This window comes from Hippoglossus stenolepis, chromosome 23 (genome assembly GCF_022539355.2).
Source record: "Hippoglossus stenolepis isolate QCI-W04-F060 chromosome 23, HSTE1.2, whole genome shotgun sequence".
Taxonomy (NCBI): domain Eukaryota; kingdom Metazoa; phylum Chordata; class Actinopteri; order Pleuronectiformes; family Pleuronectidae; genus Hippoglossus; species Hippoglossus stenolepis.
Genome location: NC_061505.1, coordinates 198,800 through 223,403, shown reverse-complemented (window position 1 = coordinate 223,403; position 24,604 = coordinate 198,800). Strand labels below are relative to the sequence as shown.

Sequence of the window (24,604 nt, the reverse complement as noted above, 5' to 3'; positions counted from 1 at the left end):
AACTCCGACCTAAACTTAATTCTAACCCTGAAACCAAGTCTTCACCTTCAAACAGTCCTTTGAAGAAGTGAGGACCAGACAAAATGTCCTCACTCTAAGTCTTACAAGGGTCCTCACAAAGATATAAGGACAGGAACACACACACAGAACCAGTTGGACCACATGATGCCTTCAGGTGTCACTGGGAAACCAGGACTGGATCAGTTCCAATAGCTGAGTTAATATAAGGACTAAGATTTCCTGCAGCACCTGAACGCAGCGTCTGTGGAATGTCCCCACATTTACTTTCAGTTCAGCTTCAGCAGCCAATCAGAAAAAGAGCTGCTAGTGAGTCATCAGTTCCCAGGAGCAGCAGTTGGAGGACTGGAGTCCATCAGTCGCTTCAGTGCAGTGAGACAGATGTCCTCCAGCCAGAGGTGCTTGTGACGTCAGAGCTCTGCTCTGATTGGCTGAAGCCTTCAGTGACGTGTCCTACGTTTTTAATCTGAGAATTCCTTCTGCTCCATACGTCCATAAATGTAAAGTGTTAAAATCCAAACCCTATTTTTGTTTCTGAAAAATGTCTACTATTGGGACACTATCAACTTTACCTCGAAATTAAATGTAAAAATATATATGTGTTCTACATTTAACCGCATGTGCATGTTTGTCATGTTTCCATGACAACAGAAAGTTGGTGTAAAATCAGAGCTGAAACGGAGAGAACACGTGAAACTTTATTTACATCATTAAAACACATGAAATGGTTCCACCTGGTGGTGACGTGGAGATCAACACCCTAAACCACATCCTGTGAGGGAGTCAGGTGACCTCAGATCACATGATCAAAGCACATTTCAACATGTGTTAGGGTTAACCTTAGCCAGGTACGTCAGGTAGAGGTCACATGACGTCAGGTACAGGTCACATGACGTCACATGACGACACATGATGTCATGTGACGTCAGGTGTGACAGTCAGACAGGTGAGCTGGAGAGGCGGAGTCATCCTGGTCATGAAGTCTCTGTCTCCTCGACTGAATCTCCTCATCTCTGAAATAAACACACATCAGCATCACCGGTGTGTGTGTGTGTGTGTGTGTGTGTGTGTGTGTGTTACCCTCTGGTCTCTGGTTGTTGTGTTTCCTGCAGGTGAGGGAGAGCGGCCGACACACGACATCACTGCTGCACACGGCCGACAGGAAGTGGAGGAGAGGGTCGTCATCGTCACACACCTGAGAGACAGACAGGTACAGGTGTGTCTGACCGCTGCACTGATCCACCTGCAGCTGCTACATACAGGAAGTGACACTGACCATGCTCCGCCCATGCGGGTACACTCTGATGTGACCTTTGACCCTGAGAGCCCTCTGAAGCCCCTCCCACTGAGAATCAGCCAATCCCAGCAGAGGACGAACCAGAGCACCTGAGAACCAGACGTGAGCCTCACCTGTCCCGTCGTCAATCACCAATCTGATCAATACATCATCAATGTGATCAATACATATATCCGATATATTAATATGAATACAACAATAGTGACAAATGAGGAATGTATTGATCCGTGTTCTTACTTTGCTTTGGATTGAAAGACCGAGGTGGTCGAACGACACTGAGAACTGGAACAAGACTGGAGAGAGAGAGAGGTTTGTTTATTTACATCAATAAAACATAAATGTAACTTAAGTCTTTGTTTCTATACAGATACCAAGTCATGAGTTTTGATACTTTTCTTAAAAACAGAGTCTCTATCTGAGTCAATAAAATTAGTTTGTTACCAGTAGTGAGAAGGGAAATCCTGAGTTTGAGCTTCATCACATGAAATGTCAAACTAACAATGTTATTTATGTTTATTATTTCCATGCTCAATAAGATTGTTTTCTTGTTTGTTTATATTTATGCATGTAGGCTATATATAATCAGCTGCTGTTCAGAGCTGCTCTTCACGATGTTGATGTTCTGAGCAGTTCATAGCAGAATATACAGAGAAAATTATCTTTCAGCAGTTTCAATGTTTATCTGTCACAAACAGAAATGCTTCTGTAGAACACCCTTTTCAAAATAAAAGCACTACAGTGTTTCTGGTGACTGAATCCATTCATTTGTTTTTAAAAGATTTTTATTGTGAAATATTTGCAGGAGTGGAAGATGCCAGCTTCATACTGTAAAGTACTGGTAATTATTAGAGTACACAGGACAACTTTTATACAAGGAAATACTGTAGTTATACCAGAAACCTCAGTAAATCTGTAGTTGTATTAAACGTTAAGAACATCAGGTGATGGACAGTAGTTTCTCTCTCTGTCTCTCACTCACACATTAATGGTCATTTTCATTATAAACGCTATAAAACAGCTCTGACAGTAGCAGCTCCACTGTAGAACTGAGGTAAATCAGCAGCTGCTGTGCCCCGGGCATCATTCATAAGTATCAATGAGTAATAGAATTAGGTATTATAACGTTTTTAATGGCTGGGTATCACGATACTTTTGTAGTATTGGTATACTCTGCAACACTAATATATATATATACACACACACTACCGTTCAAAAGTTTGGGGTCACTTAGAAATTTTCTTATTTTTCAAAGAAAAGCACTGTTTTTTTCAATGAAGATAACATTAAATTAATCAGAAATACACTCTATACATTGTTAATGTGGTAAATGACTATTCTAGGTGGAAACGTCTGGTTTTTAATGAAATATCTACATAGGTGTATCGAGGCCCATTTCCAGCAACTATCACTCCAGTGTTCTAATGGTACATTGTGTTTGCTAATCGCCTTAGAAGACTAATGGATGATTAGAAAACCCTTGTGCAATGATGTTAGCACAGCTGAAAACTGTTTTGCTGGTGAGAGAAGCTATAGAACTGGCCTTCCTTTGAGCTAGTTGAGTATCTGGAGCATCACATGTGTGGGTTCGATTATACTCTCAAAATGGCCAGAAGAAGAGAACTTTCATGTGAAACTCGCCAGTCTATTCTTGTTCTTAGAAATGAAGGCTATTCCATGCGAGAAATTGCGAAGAAACTGAACATTTCCTACAACGGTGTGTACTACTCCCTTCAGAGAACAGCACAAACGGGCTCTAACCAGAGTAGAAAGAGAAGTGGGAGGCCCCGGTGCACAACTCAGCAAGAAGACAAGTATATTAGAGTCTCTAGTTTGAGAAATAGACGCCTCACAGGTCCTCAACTGGCAGCTTCTTTAAATGGTAACCGCAAAACGCCAGTGTCAACGTCTACAGTGAAGAGGCGACTCCGGGATGCTGGCCTTCTAGGCAGAGTGGCAAAGAAAAAGCCATATCTGAGACTGGCCAATAAAAAGAAAAGATTGATATGGGCAAAAGAACACAGACATTGGACAGAGGAAGATTGGAAAAAAGTGTTATGGACAGACGAATCAAAGTTTGAGGTGTTTGGATCACACAGAAGAACATTTGTGAGACGCAGAACAGGTGAGAAGATGCTGGAAGAGTGCCTGACGCCATCTGTCAAGCATGGTGGAGGTCATGTGATGGGCTGGGGCTGCTGTGGTGCTGGTAAAGTGGGAGATTTGTACAAGGTAAAGGGATTTTAAATAAGGAAGGCTATCACTCCATTTTGCAACGCCATGCCATACCCTGTGGACAGCGCTTGATTGGAGCCAATTTCCTCCTACAACAGGACAATGACCCAAAGCACACCTCCACATTATGCAAGAACTCTTTAGGGAAGAAGCAGGCAGCTGGTCTGCTGTCTGTAATGGAGTGGCCAGCGCAGTCACCAGATCTCAACCCCATTGAGCTGCTGTGGGAGCAGCTTGACCGTATGGTACCAGGAAGTGCCCATCAAGCCAATCCAACTTGTGGGAGGGGCTTCAGGAAGCGGGGGACATTTCTACAGATTACCTCAACACATTAACAGCTAGAATGCCAAAGGTCTGCAATGCTGGAACTGCTGCAAATGGAGCATTCTTTGACGAAAGCAAAGTTTGAAGAACAAAATTAATATTTCAAATAAAAATCATTATTTCTAACCTTGTCAATGTCTTGACTATATTTTCTATTCATTTTGCAACTCATTTGATAAATAAAAGTGTGAGTTTTCATGGAAAACACGAAATTGTCTGGGTGACCCCAAACCTTTGAACGGTAGTGCACACACACACACACACACGCACACGACACACACACACACACACACGCACACGACACACACACACACACACACACCTACCTGAGAGTAAAGACTCCCACACAGCGAGCAGCTCCATTGCAGCTGCACAAACAGAAAACACACCACGTGACCTTTGACCCGACCCACAGTGCATCTCTGCTCCCCGCTCAGAGCCCATGGACCCAGATGCATGATGGGAGCAGGAGGAAGTGGAGCAGATCTGAAATAAAACGATTAAAAAGACATACGTGGATAACTCGCGTGGTGGAGAACGTAACAGATCAAAACATCAATGGTGTAAATGAGTCGTTACCTGGAATCTCCCAGAGAGACGACACTGACGGAGCTGACAGGTAACATACTGCAGTACACACTTCCTGTCCTGAAACACACGTTACACAGGTCTGTGTCGGTGTGTGTATGTCAATGTGTGTACGTGAGTGTGTGTTACCTGGACAGCCTCCTCTGGAAAGCAGACAGCCTCAGTGTGTTGCCTGGCAACAGGCCAGGTGGGTAGGGTGTGTGGCTTAAGTCCAGGTACACCTTGAGACTCCTCCCACCTCGGTCACACATGGTGAGACGGACACCTGAACGTTTTCATGAACACACACACACATAAGTGTCTGGACAACTGTGTTAAACTGTTATTATTACACACACATAAGTGTGTGTTTTTACCTGTGTTTGTATGTGTGTGTCCACATTCAGACGTCCTGTTGTTCAAACTGATTCTGTCACAGACCAGACCCTGAAAACAAACCAGCTCTGAGCTACACACACACACACACACACACACACACACACACACACACACACACACACACACACACACACACACACACACACACACACACACACACACACACACACACACACACACACACACACATCAGTGCATGTTTATTAAAGCAGCAGCCACAGGGGGCGTCAGTGTTTACCTGCAGTCCAGGACGTCAGAGACAGACAGGACTGTGGGCGAGAGAGCCTGAGGACACAGAGAGAGAGAGAGAGAACAGGCTTTAACTTCTCTTGTGTGTGTGTGTGTGTGTGTGTGTGCGTGTGTGCGTGTGTGTGTGTGTGTGTGTGTGCGTGTGTTTACCTGTCTGCAAGTGTGCAGCTGCAGTGGGCGTGTCAGGGTGTGGACCCTCCAATCAGATAGTATCTGTAGGGTGGAGTCAGTGTGCAGCTCCATTTCACACCGCCCAGAAACATCACAACCAATCAGAACACTGGGATCCTGACAGAGAGTTTATCATGTGATGATGTTTTGAATTTAGTCAAAGTGGAAATGTGTTTATTTTAGCAGCTACAGGTGAGTGTACCTGAGCGTTAGCAGCTACAGGTGAGTGTACCTGAGCGTTAGCAGCTACAGGTGAGTTTACTTGAGCGTTAGCAGCTACAGGTGAGTGTACCTGAGCGTTAGCAGCTACAGGTGAGTGTACCTGAGCGTTAGCAGCTACAGGTGAGTGTACCTGAGCGTTAGCAGCTACAGGTGAGTTTACTGGAGCGTTAGCAGCTACAGGTGAGTGTACCTGAGCGTTAGCAGCTACAGGTGAGTGTACCTGAGCGTTAGCAGCTACAGGTGAGTGTACCTGAGCGTTAGCAGCTACAGGTGAGTGTACCTGAGCGTTAGCAGCTACAGGTGAGTGTACCTGAGCGTTAGCACCTACAGGTGAGTGTACCTGAGCGTTAGCAGCTACAGGTGAGTGTACCTGAGCGTTAGCACCTACAGGTGAGTGTACCTGAGCGTTAGCAGCTACAGGTGAGTGTACCTGAGCGTTAGCAGCTACAGGTGAGTGTACCTGAGCGTTAGCACCTACAGGTGAGTGTACCTGAGCGTTAGCAGCTACAGGTGAGTGTACCTGAGCGTTAGCAGCTACAGGTGAGTTTACTGGAGCGTTAGCAGCTACAGGTGAGTGTACCTGAGCGTTAGCTGACAGGTGAGTGTACCTGAGCGTTAGCACCTACAGGTGAGTGTACCTGAGCGTTAGCAGCTACAGGTGAGTTTACTGGAGCGTTAGCAGCTACAGGTGAGTTTACTGGAGCGTTAGCAGCTACAGGTGAGTGTACCTGAGCGTTAGCACCTACAGGTGAGTGTACCTGAGCGTTAGCAGCTACAGGTGAGTTTACTGGAGCGTTAGCAGCTACAGGTGAGTTTACTTGAGCGTTAGCAGCTACAGGTAAGTGTACCTGAGCGTTAGCAGCTACAGGTGAGTGTACCTGAGCGTTAGCAGCTACAGGTGAGTGTACCTGAGCGTTAGCAGCTACAGGTGAGTGTACCTGAGCGTTAGCAGCTACAGGTGAGTGTACCTGAGCGTTAGCAGCTACAGGTGAGTGTACCTGAGCGTTAGCACCTACAGGTGAGTGTACCTGAGCGTTAGCACCTACAGGTGAGTTTACTGGAGCGTTAGCAGCTACAGGTGAGTGTACCTGAGCGTTAGCAGCTACAAGTCTGTAGTAGCATCCAGGCTGAAGGAGAGGGAACCATCTTGCAGACACACCTGAGAACACTAGGATCACCTGCATGTGCACACACACAGATACACACTCACACAAAGGTAACACACTAATCCCAGGTGCATCATGGGATCTACAAACCAAACAGGTGTATTGCTGTCCTTACCTTCTCTTCCTCTCTCTTTGTCTCTCTATCTGTCATTTGGACGTTCTTTGGGTCACGCCCCCAGCTGACCACTGGACCAATCACTGCAACTCGGACTGTGAAGTCCAGTACACATCCCTCCCCCTCATCACCCATATTCCTCCAGGCCAAGCCCCCCTTCTGCTCCACCCTGAACACTATGGAAACACAGGGCCGGGGGGTGCTGCCCACAGGGCCTGTTGCCATGGCAACAGAGGAGGCAGAGTGGGGGACGTCCGGCTTCTCACTCCTCCCCTTCCCTTCTTCTGCCGGCTGTTTCCTGTCAGTGACATCACCTGCTGACGCCATGCCCTTCTGTCTCAGGAGAGTTACCATGGCGACAGATGGACTGAGGATGTGGAGGTGGTCCAGAGAGAACTGAAGATAAACTCTGTCAAACAGAAAAACAGCGTGTGTGGGTCATCGTCAATTATCAACTTATTCTTCTTTATGTATGAAACACGTACTTCTTATTTTAGTCTGCTGTGAAATTCGGTGACAGGTGAGAATTTATTTTATTTAATGTTTTTTTTTGTGTGCGTCTGTGTCTCTAACCCACTGATATGTGTTATGATATCATTTATTTAGATCCAGAGGATACGGAGGGCGGGGGGATTTGTTATGTGAAATAATTCGATATTAATTTGTATACATTGACTTACTTAACTGCAAAAAGTGTGTGTGTTTGTGTGTGTGTGTGTACCTGCAGTGTTTCTGTGCGATGAACTGCTCCTGGTCCAGGTGTTGATAGGAGGGGAAATCTGATTGGAGGAATCTCTCCGTCACCATGGTGAACTGATGGACACACACCAGACAACCTGCAACACACACGCATTTATTCAACCTTTGACCTCCGCGTGCCTGTGTGTGTGTGTGTGTGTGGGGTACCTATCCAGGCAGTGTTGAAAGCCGCCCTCTGACCTCCCTCCTCTTCCTCACTGGTTTCTGTGACGATACAGGTCACTGCTGCTGTGCCGTCTCGGAGCTGCAGAGTGTGTTTACTTTCAGACATTTGAGATGGAAGCTCCAAAATCCCCACCAGCAGCAGGGGGCGCTGTCTGTCAGAGCACAGAGGGGGCAAGTACTAAAGTTCACATTAATATTGAATATAAACATGTAATAACAGTTTCTTTAACCTTAAGTGAATAAGCTTCTCTGAAATCGATCAAAATGTGATGATCAGTGTTGGATTCATCATTTCAAACAATCGGGATGAGTTAGTTCTCATTCATTTACACGTTCCATCATTGAGACGAGTCAGGTCAAAGGTCACATTTTACCTGAGTGCGTCTCCGAGGTGAAGGTCGTCCCGGGGGTCAGACCTCTGAGTCCAGCAGGACCAGGCCAGAGCAGCATTAATCTCAGAACTGGTCAGACTGGATCCATCAAGAGGCAACAGAGATCTGAGAGACACTGAAGACCAGCAGTCTGACTGAAGAGACAGGACGAGCTCTGAGACACTGACGTACTGAGGGACTGCAGGGTCAACGCTGTACTGTGGAGACACAGAGACACTGAAGAGACACAGGAGACATAGAGACACTGTAGAGACACAGACACTGTGGAGACATAGAGACACTGTGGAGACACAGAGACAGAGACACTGTAGAGACATACACTATGGAGACACTGTAGAGACACTGTAGTGACATAAAGACTGTGCCATATCATACCGTCCATGATAATAACAGTATTCATTTTTATGTGATTAAAGTGTCATATCGCGATATTAATGATATAGCGACGCAATGACGTATGACGCATTTACGTTCCTTGGTGCGCACAACAACACCACAAGCCAGAACATGACTGAAAGCGAGAGCAGAGTAGCTTCCGGTAACAATTAACCCCCAACCGTGGGAAAAATATACAAGAAAACTGCTACTGCTAAAGGTGTAAACACAACAAACTTGTTTCACCACTTCTTTATCTCCGGAGAGGAGTGTGAAGGACCCCAGGATTGAGCAAACAGTGCGAGTTGAAAAATAGATTGTGGCTTCCCTTGCTCACAGCTGGAAGCGGCAGCTCCGTGATGCTCAGCTGCAAACAGGCCTACCTCAGCACAAACTGGTCACAGAAAGACAAAGGATGATCCAGCGCTGTTAGAACAAGAAAAGGCCGTCACACAGGTCGACCAGAAACCTGGTGCTAACGTCTCAAGAAGGAAAACAGGGAGAATGCCCTTCATTTTGTTTATGCTAATAAATGCTGCTGCCTTCAAGCTGCAATCACAGATAAAACGTTGTTCATTATTTTGTTTCTACATCGTCGTAAATATCGTTACCGCAAATGTCCTTGAAATATCGCGATATTATTTTTAGCCTATAGTGCCCATCCCTAATAAAGACACTGTGGAGACACATTAGAGACACAGAGACACTGTAGAGACACAGACACTGTAGAGACACAGTAGAGACACAGACACTGTAGAGACACATTAGAGACACAGAGACACTGTAGAGACACAGACACTGTAGAGACACAGTCGAGACATAGAGACACTGTAGGTGTTAATAGGGTTCAGTGAAAGGCGAGAGGTCTCTACCTGAGTCAGAGGACACGTGTGAGACTCGTCCAACATCTCTGAGTAGATGTCTCTCCGTCTTATTCGTCCTCTTTCTCTTCCCCACATTAACTCCATCAGTTTCCAGGACAACACACACACACACTGCTGCTGCTGTTGTTTCAACACACTGGGAACCAGACTGGACACAGACAGACAGACAGACAGACAGACAGACAGACAGACACACAGTTTCAGATCTGTGTTGACGTGATGTAGTTACTGCTCTGTGCCCTCAGGGGGCAGAGCATCTGTAATCATACTCGACCTAACCTCTGACCTCTGTGATGCGTTCAATGACCTCACCTGTGTGAGAGCCGTGAGCTCAGGTGACATGTCCACAGGTACTCGGACACACCCCTGTTTTTCTCCAGCAGTAACCGTGGTAACGCTCCATCACCTGGACAGGTGGTGTCAGGTGGACCACCCCCCACCCTGCTGAAGCTGGTGACCCTGATGCTGGAGCGCAGACATGTGCAAAGCATGCTGGGAAAGAAGTCTGGACAGGGCTTGTACAGGAAATGGACGTTGTGGAGCTACAGGACGACATTCAATCAAACTTTATTAACAACAGAACATTTGACACAGACGATGTTCACAGGTCATGTGACTGGATCTGTGGATCCCCCATTTACAGTTAGTTACAAATACAGTTACTTACATTAAGAGTTAGTTACAGCCAGTTACTTAAAGTTAGTCAGTTACTTTGAGTTAGTTACAGCTACAGTTGGTTACAGTTATAGTTACATTTAATTTAATTTTAATGTTACTTACATTTACACTTAGCTACAGTCAGTTATTGTTAGTTACAGTTACATTTAGTTAGTTACAGTTACAGGACCAATCACAGAGCAGCATGTACTCACCTCTACAAAGTCTCCTGCTCTCAGGCTCCTCCTCCGAGTCGGCTGATAGGCCAGGCAGAGACCCACCTTCCTGTCAATCACGTACAGTCCCGCCCCCTCACTCACCACCTCTGTCACTATGCCCTATCAGAGGACAGGGGTGTGGTTAACTACACAGGTAAACTGACATTGTGGCAGCCAATCAGAGCTCAGTGAAGTCTTACCTGGTAACTGATGACTCTGGCCCGTTTCAAACTCCCACCTGATTCTCCCTCAGACTCCGCCTCCTCAGAAACATCATCATCAGCGTGCAACATCATGGAAGGGGGCGTGTCTGACTGGGATTCAGCGTGTGTGTCGTTCACAGGTGTGTGTGCTGGTGTGTAGTTTGTGTGTATTTCAGACTGGTCGGTCACACACAGGATGTTGTTTCCTCTCCAGCCTCGTAGGACACACACACGCAACGCTGTCACACACACACTCTGACCGACACACACACACTGAGACCACCACAACCTGCTGCTGTCCTGCAGACAGAGTCAATACAGATCAAGGTTTCAATATGGATCAATGTTTTAATGTCGATACACGAGTCAGTACTGAGTCAAATCGATCAGTTGAGATCTTTCTACCTTTACGAGGACGGACACCGAGTGTCTCTCCTCAGTCAGTGTGAAGCAGAAGAAGGTTGTTCCTGCCACGACCAGCAGAGGGCAGACTGAACCCACTTGTCCACAGACAGACGCTCTCTGACCTCGAACCCTGAGAGACACTTTATTATATATATGTGTGTGTGTGTGTGTGTGTGTGTGTGTGTGTGTGTGTGTGTGTGTGTGTGTGTGTGTGTGTGTGTGTGTGTGTGTGTGTGTGTGGCAGAGACAGACAGCAGCTACCACGGTGACTCAGCTCTAAATCTGTTCGAGCTGTTGAAGAACCCACACGATCAGTTTGGACCAAAAACAAACAAAACAGCTTCAAAAGGCTGAAACACTGTTTCTGCTTTGGTAAAATCCAACTGTGTTTGGGACTTGAAGGATTTTAACTAGTGAGTGTGTTGATTACAGATGTTTCAGAATCATAAGAGTAGTTAACATAGTTTATTTGACGTTTTACTGCTTATTTCACTCATGACGTGTTATAAAAACAACATGGTGGACTTGAACTGGTCTGTTTCGTGAAGTAAGAATCCCTCATGCTCAGAGGTCAGCTGACTTACCTGATGTGCAGTAAGGCTGCAGCCTCTCTGACGCCCACTGCTTTAATAAGCCCCGCCCCTCCTCCGTCAGCAGAAACCAATCCCTGCTCAGGACCAGGAGACAGAAGCACAGGAGAACCAATCACCTCGACGTAACCGCCAGCCTCATCCTGCCCCAAGGCATTGTGGGGGATGTAGTTCCAGTGAGGGAGGAAGACAAGTCGATTCAGCCAGTGAGGAGAGAGAGACAGGAACTGCAGAGGGACAGACAGGTGACGGACAACTTAGAACGACTTCCTGTTTAAATAAAGGTTTAATTTGACAGTGTAGTAAAAACTAGAAAATTCCTCCTGCCGAGAAATTTCGAACGGGTGCCTTGCTTGCTGCCGGCGAAAAGAGAGACTTTTTTTTTTGGAAAGAGAGAGACACAGACTGGCTGCTTTAAGAGAGAGAGACAGACTGTGCCAATTTGAGAGCGAGCGAGCGAGCGAGAGAGAGAGAGAGAGAGAGAGAGGCTGGCTGGTTTAAGAGAGAGAGAGAGAGAGAGAGAGAGAGGCTGGCTGGTTTGAGAGAGAGAGAGAGAGAGAGAGAGAGAGAGGCTGGCTGGTTTAAGAGAGAGAGAGAGAGAGAGAGAGAGAGAGAGAGAGGCTGGCTGGTTTGAGAGAGAGAGAGAGAGAGAGAGAGGCTGGCTGGTTTGAGAGAGAGAGAGAGAGAGAGAGAGAGGCTGGCTGGTTTGAGAGAGAGAGAGAGAGAGAGAGAGAGAGAGGCTGGCTGGTTTGAGAGAGAGAGAGAGAGAGAGAGAGAGAGAGAGAGAGAGAGAGGCTGGCTGGTTTGAGAGAGAGAGGCTGGCTGGTTTGAGAGAGAGAGAGAGAGAGAGGCTGGCTGGTTTGGAGGAGAGAGAGAGAGAGAGAGAGAGAGAGAGAGAGAGAGAGAGAGAGAGAGAGAGAGGCGGGCTGGTTTAAGAGAGAGAGAGAGAGAGAGAGAGAGAGAGAGAGGCTGGCTGGTTTGAGAGAGAGAGAGAGAGAGACAGAGAGAGAGAGAGAGAGAGGCTGGCTGGTTTAAGAGAGAGAGAGAGACAGGGAGAGAGAGAGAGAGAGAGAGAGAGAGAGAGAGAGAGAGAGAGAGAGAGAGGCTGGCTGGTTTAAGAGAGGAGAGAGAGAGAGAGGCTGGCTGGTTTAAGAGAGAGAGAGAGAGAGAGAGAGGCTGGCTGGTTTGAGAGAGAGAGAGAGAGAGGCTGGCTGGTTTGAGAGAGAGAGAGAGAGAGAGAGAGAGAGAGAGAGAGAGAGAGAGAGAGAGAGAGAGAGAGAGAGAGAGGCTGGCTGGTTTAAGAGAGAGAGAGAGAGAGAGAGAGAGAGAGAGAGAGAGAGAGAGAGAGAGAGAGAGAGAGAGAGAGAGAGAGAGGCTGGCTGGTTTAAGAGAGAGAGAGAGAGAGAGAGAGAGAGAGAGAGACAGAGAGAGAGAGAGAGAGAGGCTGGCTGGTTTGAGAGAGAGAGAGAGAGAGAGATAGAGGCTGGCTGGTTTAAGAGAGACAGAGAGATAGAGAGCGAGAGAGCGAGAGAGAGAGAGAGAGCGAGAGAGAGAGAGAGAGGCTGGCTGGTTTAAGAGAGAGAGAGAGACTTGATCAGTAGGTGGCGCTATCACTAACACTGCATACACACTCATAGGTCTCTTCAGGTCAGGAATCTGATGAAGTGTGTGCAATTTGGGACCGATTGCTCACACTTCATTTTCACACTGACCACTAGGTGGCGCTATAACAATTAGTCAATATTGAAGTTGAGTGCAACTGGACATGTAAGAAAAAATATATATTTTCGCTTCAGTGGGTTTTGAACTCCCGACCAGTGGATCACTGAGTCAGCGTCTCAACCACTGATCCAATCACATTGTTGTTCAAATCATCAGACAAAGAAAAGTCAATGTTAAGGTTCTGCCCTCACCTGGTTGACCTCCCGACCTCTGAGTCACTGTCCCACTGCTCTACCCACCTCACTACATATAGTGTTGATCAACACCTCTGGCCCCTCCCCTCTGGCCCTCCCTGACCAGGCCCCTCCCACCTGGGCCCTCCCATCTGCCCCGGCCCTCCCCTCTGACCAGCCCCTCCCCATCTGGCCCCTCCCTCTGGTCCCTCCCTGACCCGGCCTCCCCTCTGGCCCCTCCTCTGCGTGTGACTTCACTAACGACCGCACCTGTGAAAGAGAGCGAGGGAGACGTCTGAGGTCTGGAGAACGTCGCAAACTAAATGCTCTAATTCAAAATCTATAACTCCTATCTGTGAAATGAAAACCCCGTGAGAATCACAAGACTTTGGCGAACAAGCAGATATCTATATTATTGGTTAGAGTCAAAAAAGAGGCCGTCGAGCAATTTAGAAACGTAATTCTCATTCCAAAATGTCCAGTGAAAATTAACATTGCACCCAATGGGGCGAATATATTTCTTCACTCTAGCGCTCTCTGCAAACAAATGCTTGTTACTCAAAACTATAAGTCCTATCTGTAAAATGAAAACATTTTGAGAATCACAAGACTTTAAACAACAACCAGATATATTTTGTATTGGTGAGAGCTAACAAATGGGGCCGTGGGAGCGATTTAGGTTTTATTTTTCAGTTTTGCTCTTTCCAGAAATTTCAGTAAAATTAACATGAGACTCAATGGGAGTCTGTTTCGGAAATAATTCTCGATTTTTCGTGGCGGACGGAAGCACAGGTCCGAGAGATTTGAGAGTGACATGTCTGCGAAGGAAAGTTCTTCAACTTCGTTTTTATCCAAAAATCATGTCTGAGAACCTCCATTTGTGGATTTGAGAGCAGTTTTAGTGAAGAAAAAAGGGTCTAAAAACAGTCATTTTCGGCCTCTCGCTCTGTGAAAGTCACATTACACCATTCAACGTAATTCCACAGGTTTCTTTGTAGGTCTCGTGTATGTGCGACAAAATTTGCGGAAGAAGAACGAAGAATATTAAGTTTCGTGCAACAGTAACAATAGGCATTGCAGGGCGATGCATAGGCACCCATAATAAGAATATACTCATCGAATAACAATATGCGTTGCGCCCTGCAATGCATTGCGCCTAGTGGTGCAAGGTATAAGGTAATAAAAATTACCTTATATACACTAACTGATCTTCTTTATATATTGATAAGGTTTATTTGTAGTTCATGATTGTCTTCGATCATGATTGTGGACTTTAGTGGCATCCGATGATCGTGGTGGATCCCGATCGTGGACTATGATCATAACTAGACTGCTTGATATATAATATGTCTCCTCAGATACTCGACCATTACTGACAATAATCCATCAGTTCATTGACCTTCAGCTACAAAGTGTTTATTCTAATCAAAGCTGTAAATACTCTGATCTCTCTGATGTTCTCTGTTCCACGTGACATCTGTTCACTTGTGTCCGTCCTGGGAGACGGATCCTCACGTGTCTCTGAGATCCGTCTCCCAGGACGAATCCTCAGAGACACATGTGAGGATCCGTCCTGGGAGACGGATCCTCAGAGACACATGTGAGGATCCGTCCTGGGAGACGGATCCTCACATGTGTCTCTGAGGTTTCTACCTTCTTTACCTGTTAAAGGTTTTAGTAGTTTGACTCTTGTTGAGGGTTAAGAACAGAGGACGTCTCACCTTGTTAAAGAACATGAGACAAACTGGGATTTGTGAATATGGGCTATACAAATAAAATTTGATTGATGGATTTATACTGTGTGTATATATATATATATTATCTTTTCTCAGTTATTTGTCTTTTTATATATTATGGCTGTCATAGTTAACGCATGCGCAGAATTAGCCGCTCCATGTCCCCCCCCCACTCACTCAGCTGCTCAGGGATCAGCTGCTTCAGGATCAGAGCAGAAGCTGGTTTGTACCGAGCTGGAGTTTCTGTGTCCTCCTCCACTCGGCTTCACTGGAACTAATACACACTCATCACTAGTTCTCAGGACCTGATCAGCACAGGAAGTCACTGAGTGTTGGTTTGATTCCAGTTTATCAGACTCATTGAAACATCATGGAAATGACTCGTCAACATGTTCAGTCCAACACGAGACGCTCAGTCAGGACTCAGTGTTAGAATGAGCGACACGCAGACACGATCCGACTCCATCGACTCAGAACCAAACACACGACCGGACGTTTGTCACCTGAATCCTCCCAATAAAACATGAACTGTGAACCTGAACCAGTTCATCTTCATCTGCATGAACTGAACTGGGAACTCGTTCTTTTTGTGAACTGGCTCAACACTGCTTCTACAGATGGGCTCAGTGTTCTGTCCCTCAAATGTGTATTCTGTTTAGCTATGCAACAGCACCCCCTTGGGGCAGTTCAGGTACATAACTATTGCCAGGGGTCAAGGTGTGAATCTCCCCGGAAGTAGTTAAGTTATTTGCGTTATTTATAGACGTCAGCTCTACACATAAACTGTGTTATTCTTCTGCGGGCTAACGCGTCGTCTGTAAGTATTGTTGTTTACAAATTGTGTCCTTACAACCAGTAGGTTATCTTGCCACATCCTATGTTTGCTCAGAGGCAAAGCAAAGAGACTTATGGTGTGGTATGCTTTAGTTTGATTGTATTTTTCAATCTTAATATCTCTATCATTTGGACTTGTCATCAATAAAAATAAAAAAAAAGGTAAATGTATATATCCGCCTTCTGTCATTTATCTTTCCGTTCCCACAACAATATACAGAGAAAATGGGGATTAAAATTGGGGATTAAAATTTGTAATCGTTTGACAGCCCTATATTTATATTTATATATACAGACTCAGACACTCACCTCACACCTGACGCTCCCGCTGCTGTTCATCAGCCGCCACTCTCCGCCCCGCCCCTCTCTCAGACAGCCAATCAGCAACAAGTTGACCCGTGGCAGAGCCTTTTTGCCTGGTAGAGAGAGCTCCGCCTCCCTCGCCCATGCTCGCTGCTGATTGGTGCTCCAGGACAGGTGACTGACACAGGCCAGGTGCTGCTGGGACACCAGCTCCGAGACGGACACCAGCCTGAAGACAGGGTCAGAGGTCAAATCAAACATTCTTCATATTCAAACTTTGATCAGGTTATTGATCCAAAATATAAACTTGTTTAGTGTTGATGACATCCGAGATCCTCTACAGAGAAGATGTCTCACTCTGTGTGATTTTATGGAGCTGCAGCTGATAATTGGATTATCTTTGAGTGAGCAGCTGCAGCTGGTTAGTTATTGATTATTATTATAATATTAAATTATTGATTACTGGTAATTAATTATTAATGAAGCTCAGTGAACCTGAGTCAGTGTCTGATGTTCAGCGTTTGAATTCCTCTGAAATAAACTCTAATCAATAAAGAAAGAAAGAAAGAAAGAAAGAGAGAGAGAGAGGGCAGAGAGAGAGAAAGAAAGAGAAAGTAAGAGAAAGATTGGTGTAACTGATGTAAAGGCTCTGAAAACACGACACCAACGTCCACATCACAGAACGACAGTGACAGATACCTGTAGTCGTACCTGTAACTGACAGGTAACGTGTGTGTGACACTTGTGATCTCCTGCAGCGTCTTCACCACACACACACTTAGAGACACACACACATCAGACAACACAACTCCTGTAACACAACATGTGAGAGGTGACCTCATCATCGTCATGGTAACATCCAGGCAGGAAATTGATGTTTAACTACTTTAATAACTAATCAATCGTTAGACAATATGGATCAATGAATCCTTAAAATCAATCAATGTTAATCAATATAATTCATAAATATCATTCAGTAAAATCAATCCATCAATATATCAATAAATATTAAATCAGTGTAATCATCAGGTGTCATGATGGTCCTAACACAATGCATGCTGGTCCAAACGCAATGCATGCTGGTCCAAACAGAATGCATGCTGGTCCTAACGCAATGCATGCTGGTCCAAACGCAATGCATGCTGGTCCAAACGCAATGCATGCTGGTCCAAACGCAATGCATGCTGGTCCAAACGCAATGTATGCTGGTCCAAACAGAATGCATGCTGGTCCAAACAGAATGCATGCTGGTCCAAACGCAATGCATGCTGGTCCTAACACAATGTTACCCTGATAACCAGAAATCCTGCCTCATCGTTCAGACCTCCAGTCCGTCTCAAATGCACCTGGACTGGTTCTGACTGCTCCTGTGTTGATCTGCTGGCGGCTGCACAGACCGGCTTGCTCCGCCATGTTTTAAGGTCACATGACCTGGTGAAGTTTGGCAGCGCTGGAGGAAGTCAGACAAAACTTCTAACCAGCATGCATTGTGTTAGGACCAGCGTGCATCTCATTGAGTCACTGCTGCATCAGATGCACCTACTAACATCCTGCAAACACTGGAAGATGATTGGATGACTGACCTGTCAATAAGTCGTCAGCAGCAGCAGGGGCGGGCTCAGTGAGCAGCGGACACACCTGCTGTGTGACAAAGCTGAGGACGTGTTTTAACCAGGACGCCTCCTACAGGAAGAACAGAAAACTCCCACTGTCAGTAAACACACCACGTGTTACTTTCTGTTAGTTACTTTCCACTACACTACTGTTAGCTACTTTCTGTTACATGTATTCACTCATAGTTACTTTGTGATCAAATTACTTTATGTCACAGTACTGTTACAGTTAGTTACTTTGAGAAAGTTACTTTCTGATAGTTACTCACTGTTCAGTTACCTTCTGTTACAATTACATTGTGACAACTATTCACTCTTACAGTAGTTAGTTACTTTGTGAAACAGTTACTTTCTGATATAGATACTCACTGTTAAAGTCAGTTACAGTTACCCACAGTGACAGTACTGTTAATGTTAGTTACTTTCTGCTACAGTTACTCACTGTTACAGTTACTTTCTGCTACAGTTAGTTACTTTGTGATACAGTGAACTGACCGAGTCCCCACGCGCGTCCATGTGCTCCACAAACAGCTGTTCTGAGTTCATCTTCTCCGCGCGACGACTTCACGTCTCCTCCTCGAAACCTGTCGCTCCTATGTGATGTCATCAGACCGCTGTCGTCAAACCCCTGAACTACGGTGACTCGAGAGGCTCAAATCTGTCCCGCGCAGAGAATCAATCAATCAATCATCGATCAATCATCGATCGATCAGACTCGCTGTAGTTTATTTTCCTGACGGAGAAGATGTTCGGTTTATTTATTACTTACTTTGATGAATAAGATTGATGCAATGGCGCACCAACACAGTAGGTGGCGGCACAGCGCTTTGACGTTGGTTGCCACGAACAAAGAAGAAGAAGATGAGCCAGAACCCTGTTCCAGCGCCACCTGATGCTCAACAACAGAACTGCATCTAATACTCACCTGGTGGTCCACTGAGAGAACTGGCAGAAGAAAATACAGCTCCTCTAGTGGTTAAAATAATATTACACAGAATCAGGCTTCAGCTAAGAGTGAGACTGTTATATACTGTATATATATCTGATACATTATCTGTCTCTATGTTATATATCATCACCATGTTATATATTATCATCTTCATGTTGTATATTATCAGTTTTAAGTATTTATTTGTCTTAACCATCAATTATTTATCTATTTAATTATTAATATTATTATGTTTGTGTATTTATATTCAATGATATATGAATAATGACTGACTGATATATCAAGAATGTGATATCTGGAATGTAATATCCGGACTATTGTATCTAGAATGTGATATCTGGACTTTTGTATGTAGAATGTGATATCTGGAATGTGATGTCTGGACTGTTGTATCTAGAATGTGATGTCTGGACTGTTGTATCTAGAATGTGATATCTGGAATGTGATGTCTGGACTGTTGTATTGAGAATGTTGTATCTAGAATGTGATATTTGGAATGTGATGTCTGGACTGTTGTATCTAGAATGTGATATCGGGAATGTGATGTCTGGACTGTTGTATCTAGAATGTGATATCTGGACTGTTGTATCTAGAATGTGATATCTAGAATGTGATGTCTGGACTGTTGTATCTAGAATGTGATATCTAGAATGTAATATCCGGACTGTTGTATCTAGAATGTGATATCTGGACTTTTGTATGTAGAATGTGATATCTGGAATGTGATGTCTGGACTGTTGTATCTAGAATGTGATGTCTGGACTGTTGTATCTAGAATGTGATATCGGGGAATGTGATGTCTGGACTGTTGTATTGAGAATGTTGTATCTAGAATGTGATATTTGGAATGTGATGTCTGGACTGTTGTATCTAGAATGTGATATCGGGAATGTGATGTCTGGACTGTTGTATCTAGAATGTGATATCGGGAATGTGATGTCTGGACTGTTGTATCTAGAATGTGATATCTAGAATGTGATGTCTGGACTGTTGTATCTAGAATGTGATATCGGGGAATGTGATGTCTGGACTGTTGTATCTAGAATGTGATATCTAGAATGTGATGTCTGGACTGTTGTATCTAGAATGTGATATCTGGAATGTAATGTCTGGACTGTTGTATCTAGAATGTGATATCTGGAATGTAATGTCTGGACTGTTGTATCTAGAATGTGATATCTGGAATGTGATGTCTGGACTGTTGTATCTAGAATGTGATGTCTGGACTGTTGTATCTAGAATGTGATATCTGGAATGTGATGTCTGGAATGTGATGTATGGACTGTTGTATCTAGAATGTGATGTCTGCACTGTTGTATCTAGAATGTGATATCTGGACTGTTGTATCTAGAATGTGATGTCTGGACTGTTGTATCTAGAATGTGATATCTGAATGTGATGTCTGGACTGTTGTATCTGAATGTGATATCTGGAATGTGATGTCTGGAATGTGATGTCTGGACTGTTGTATCTGAATGTGATATCTGGACTGTTGTATCTAGAATGTGATGTCTGGAATGGGATATGATTCTGACTGGAGGGGCCTGGACACTAACTAGCGCCTCCTGCTGTTGCATCAACATTTTGGAGGAGAACAGATTTGTTATCGATCGATTCATTGATCATTAAAAATGTTTTAAACGATCTCCATCTTCTTCCCTTTCACTGCTGCGCTCTGTCGCCCTCCTCCACCTCCTCGAGGATTGGCCGCCTGATTTGACATACACCGATTCGGACCAATCACACGCAGCCAAACAAATTAGCCCCGCCCTGTTGTGAGTGCAGGATTCCCGCCCTGCTGACAATCCTAATGAGGTTTGACGTACAGTTCAACTAGCCAATTAGAGGCGAGTATCCAGCCTGACCACGCCCACCGCGTCCGACCCTGTCCCCGCCCCCGATCCGGAATAACCAACGGGGGCGTTGCTGGGGGGCGGGGCCGCGCTCGAGCTCGACCCAGTTTGAAAGTGAACCAACGTCTCCAGTCGCTGCTGCAGCGTCCGAACATCAACAAGAACCAGACCGGAGCCGAACCAGAGCCGAGCCAGCCCCGGACCAGAAACCCGCCTGTAGCCGCCCCCTGACGAGTGAGTACCGGGGTCGTGCTCGCTGCCGCAGGAGCTCATCCACTGACAATGAGCAGTCTGATTCACCGCTCCATCCTGTGATAAAAGCTCCGTAAAGAGGCTGAGACGGGAATCAAACGGCCGCAGGAGGGTGTCGGTGGTCGGCTGTGTGCCCCCCCCGCTCCGCCTCTCCGTGTGCGCGCTGCGGGCTCTGATCCAAACGTGTTGTTGTAAACACGAAACGCCCATTCTGGAGTATGAATGCCAGAAATAGCCCTGTCCCGTCCATACAACGCTGACCTCTCCGGAGCATAGCCGGAGCCCTGCGTTGAAAATGCGTAGCTGCCAGAGAGACTCCATGTTTCCGTTGCAGTCGCGGCCGCTCGGCGCCGCTGCTTGACATTAAATGTCCCGCGTGTGAAGGGACCGCGTCGGCGTCGTGTTTCCTAACGTGTCGGTGATTACGCGTCTCTCTCTGCGGCTGGTAGCCGGTTAGCCTGGTGCTAGCGGAGGGGATGGGGGCTAGCTCCGCAGACGGCGGGAAGCAAATGGTGGCCCATTGTTCTGAGGAGCTAGCCCGTTAGCATCGCTAAGCTAACAGCTCCATGAACACGCAGCGTCAGCTTCACCTCTGCCGCCCTGAGAGGCGCAGTCACCGGGGAGCCGACCAGCCGCATCCCGGCGGGACGCTCCAACGCTGTAGCGGGCAGACGGAGGCTCCAGGCCGGTCTGCGGCCTCCTGACTCCCCGGCAGAGAAAATGGAGCCCCAGTAGTTCTTTGTTATTCCCAGTGACAGTGACGGGCCCGGGTCCACTGTTATTTACATGTTGTAACTTTCATAATGAACTAATGATTCACAGTTTAACACAGACACATCATTTAATATTAAAATACACTTTGATTTTATATCATCACATTAAACACGGATTCATTGATTATGGTCATCTGATCAATAATCATCTGATGGATCAATAATGATAACTCTCTCTCTCTCTCTCTCTCTCTCTCTCTCTCAGGCCGTCACTATGATGCGTAAAGACGTGAACAAGCCGAAGGGGAAGACGTCGGCGCACGCTTCTTCGTTCAGACGTGTCGAGAGGAGCAGCGCAGAAAAACCGGAGCAGTCTGTCAACCTTCGCTGAGTTCTCCAAGAAGTGTTCCGAGAGATGGAAGGTAGGACAGACATGACGACAGACAGACTGGTACAGCGACTGACAGACATGTAGACAGACAGGTGTCTGTCTGCTCTGGTGTGATCCTGCTGTGTGTTGTCTCAGGGTCTGACTGCCACTGATAAGAAGTGTTTCGAGGACATGGCGAAGGCCGACAAGGTTCGTTACAACCGAGAGATGAGTGACTACGTCCCCCCCAAGGGCTACGGAAGGAAGGGCCGCAAGAGGAAAGATCCCAACGCACCTAAAAGACCCCCGTAAGTGTCCTGACCCCTGACCTCTGACCCATACTGGTGGACCTACAACCTGACCGTGTGTGTGTGTGTGTGTGCAGGTCGGCCTTCTTCGTCTTCTGCAGCGAGTACCGTCCCAGTGTGAAGCAGCAGTTTCCAGGTCTGTCTATAGGCGACTGTGCCAAGAAACTGGGAGAGATGTGGAGCAAACTGTCGCAGTCTGAAAAACAACCGTACGAAGAGAAGGCTCAGAAACTACGAGAGAAATACGACCGGGTGAGTCGCACCAAACTCAAACTTCTCACACGTCAACTCAAGTCTGGACATTTTCTGGAGTTTGTGTTCGAGTCAGACTCGTTCAGGAAATCATTCAGGGAGGCGGAGCTAAAACATGTCTCCGTCATCATTCGTTACCGGTTCAAGATCGTGACAAATGTACGACATCCAGTGACACCTAGTGGTGAAGTCACACACTACAACCAACTGAAGTTTGTGTCATGTGACTGAAAAGTACCAATCAGGAAGAGAATGTGGGCATGTGTGCAGTCCTGACCTCTGATTGGCTATCGGCTAAACTGCTTCCCTCTCTGTCAGGACATGGTGGCGTACCGCGGCGGCGCGTACGCCAGGAACCCCGGCTCCTCAGCTCAGGGAGGAGAGGAAGAGGAGGATGACGATGGAGGCAGCGATGATGACGGGGACGGCGATGATGAGTAGAGACGACGAGCAGCAGCTGGATGAGAGAAGGCGTGTGTGTGTTTCAGACGGTTTTAACAGGTTAAAGTGAGGCGGGGTCTCTGACAGCTGATTGAACGGAGGAGACAGCGCCCTCCGTCTCCACGGTAACGTGTGACAGGATGCTGTCTGAATTCAATCAGCTGATCATTTTAATTATTGATTTATTGGGTCACGTTTTTAATGAAACGTTTTTCTCTTGTGACACGTGGAGACGTTGTTCTGGGACCAATCACAGAAAAGATCAATAATCATATTGATGACGCTTGGTGTGTCACATGACCAGAGGTCACTCTGAAACACACACACGCTGGATCACTGTGTGTGTCATCAGATGTTAAACTGTCCACAGGATAGTACAGTAAACCCCCCCACCACTGTTACCATGGTTACTCCTGCACCCTCCCCCATACCCACTGTCCCTGTGTGTTGCCATGGAAACCTGCCCCCTGCGCTTCATCTTGTTGTTTTTTTATTTTCGTACTGGAGGATTATGGGAGTTTTTCTTTCCTCACTGTCAAAGTAGAAACTTCAACTTTTATAATAAAACGAGCGGCTGAGTGAAAAACTGCGTATGTGTCTTTTCTCCATCACACTGTCTTCCTTTAGGTCCTCATCCTGCACCACCCACCAATCAGACACATCAACCCCTCTGACGCCCCCTTGAGGCCGGTAGCTGTCTGCTGAACGGAATGTGGCCGATTCTGATGATTTAAAGTTGAAACTATAAAATTCTCTGTTTGTGGTTAAAGCTCTGACAGAAACTGACATTTAAAGATAAAGAATAAAACATTGAATGTCTGAATAATTCACTTTGACAGTAAAACACAATTTTTACTTAAAGGGGACATAGCATGCAAATTCCACTTTGTTAGTGCTTCTCCAGGTTAATGTGGGTATCTGGCTCATGTGTACCAACCCAAAGACTCTGGGGAAAAAACACTCGCGTGTTTTGTTATAGTTCCTCTAAGTCAGAAACGTCATGCTTGAGCGACTCGATTGCGCTTCCTGGGTATTGTGTCGTAACAATACACTGGAAGTCTCCTACATGGTCTTGGCCCCCCGTCCCCCGTCCCCCACACTCGTTACTTCCGGGTTTACACCGGAGGCTGGCGCGCCGTTCCCAAGCGCGCAGCCGGGCTGTTCTGGGACGAGCATTTCTCCGCTGGTCAGCCCGCGATTCACTCAATGTGGCATTTGTCTGGATCGTTGGGACTGGGAGGCTGCAGCAGCTGCTCGGGAGCGACCGCCGCTCTCCCGTGCGTGAGCTGGAATTTGTGTCAGCGCCACACAGCAGCAGTGTGGAGGACTTCCGCAGTGTTCAGCGCTACTGTAACCCGAACCCGACATTCAACGGGTACAACAACAAGCGGAGAAAGCAGAATCGCGGGCTGACCTTATATATACAGTCTATGGGGCTGACCAGCGGAGAAATGCTCGTCCTGGTAAAAGCCAGGCGGCTGCGCGCTGGAGAACGGCGCTGCGCTGCTCGCAGCTGTCTTCCACACTGCCAGCTGTGTGGAAGACTTCCCGAGTGTTCAGCTCTACTGTATGCCGGGTTACAGTAGTTCCGCCAGTACAGTAGTTCCGCCGGTTACAGTAGTTCCCCCGGGTTACAGTAGTTACGCCGGGTACACCGGACGCGGAGTGCCGCTGTGA

At 46.4% G+C, this 24,604-nt stretch overlaps 2 protein-coding genes across 6 annotated transcripts; one reads left to right on the top strand and one right to left on the bottom strand.

The window, feature by feature from the left end:
• Positions 1-702: 702 nt before the first annotated feature.
• Positions 703-18,430, bottom strand: ctc1 (CTS telomere maintenance complex component 1). Of its 5 annotated transcripts, none has more exons than XM_047338929.1 (25): positions 18,285-18,430; positions 17,760-17,859; positions 16,876-16,987; positions 16,183-16,405; positions 11,403-11,635; positions 10,819-10,948; positions 10,411-10,713; positions 10,208-10,330; positions 9,648-9,877; positions 9,324-9,483; positions 8,059-8,273; positions 7,667-7,836; positions 7,482-7,596; positions 6,761-7,169; positions 6,568-6,657; positions 5,237-5,374; positions 5,076-5,122; positions 4,816-4,907; positions 4,589-4,724; positions 4,451-4,519; positions 4,198-4,357; positions 1,553-1,608; positions 1,295-1,451; positions 1,099-1,213; positions 703-1,031 (listed from the first exon to the last, which is right to left on the bottom strand). In XM_047338929.1, exons 1-25 carry the CDS (start codon positions 18,333-18,335, stop codon positions 934-936), a joined length of 3,732 nt encoding a protein of 1,243 aa, XP_047194885.1. In that variant the 5' UTR covers positions 18,336-18,430; the 3' UTR covers positions 703-933. The 5 variants fall into 5 exon arrangements, with proteins under 5 accessions (XP_047194885.1, XP_047194886.1, XP_047194887.1 ...); XM_047338930.1 differs by having other exon boundaries at positions 16,888-16,987; XM_047338931.1 differs by lacking the exon at positions 6,568-6,657.
• A 3,400-nt stretch (positions 18,431-21,830) lies between these two features.
• LOC118102776 (high mobility group protein B2) lies at positions 21,831-22,942 on the top strand. The gene is given in 6 exon segments (XM_047338961.1): positions 21,831-21,876; positions 21,879-21,917; positions 21,920-21,978; positions 22,083-22,234; positions 22,312-22,486; positions 22,805-22,942. Coding segments are annotated over 6 exon segments (594 nt in total). The 3' UTR covers positions 22,928-22,942.
• Positions 22,943-24,604: the final 1,662 nt, after the last annotated feature.

Bases quoted from the DNA above. Each gene is read 5' to 3' on its own strand.
- ctc1 (XM_047338929.1), bottom strand. From the start codon at position 18,335: ATGAACTCAGAACAGCTGTTTGTGGAGCACATGGACGCGCGTGGGGAC. The intron at 5,123-5,236 runs GTAAACACACGC...CTGTGTCCTCAG, and splicing joins AGCTGCACACTTGCAGACAG to GCTCTCTCGCCCACAGTCCT. The intron at 1,609-4,197 runs GTAGGTGTGTGT...CTCTCTCTCCAG, and splicing joins GTGGGAGTCTTTACTCTCAG to TCTTGTTCCAGTTCTCAGTG.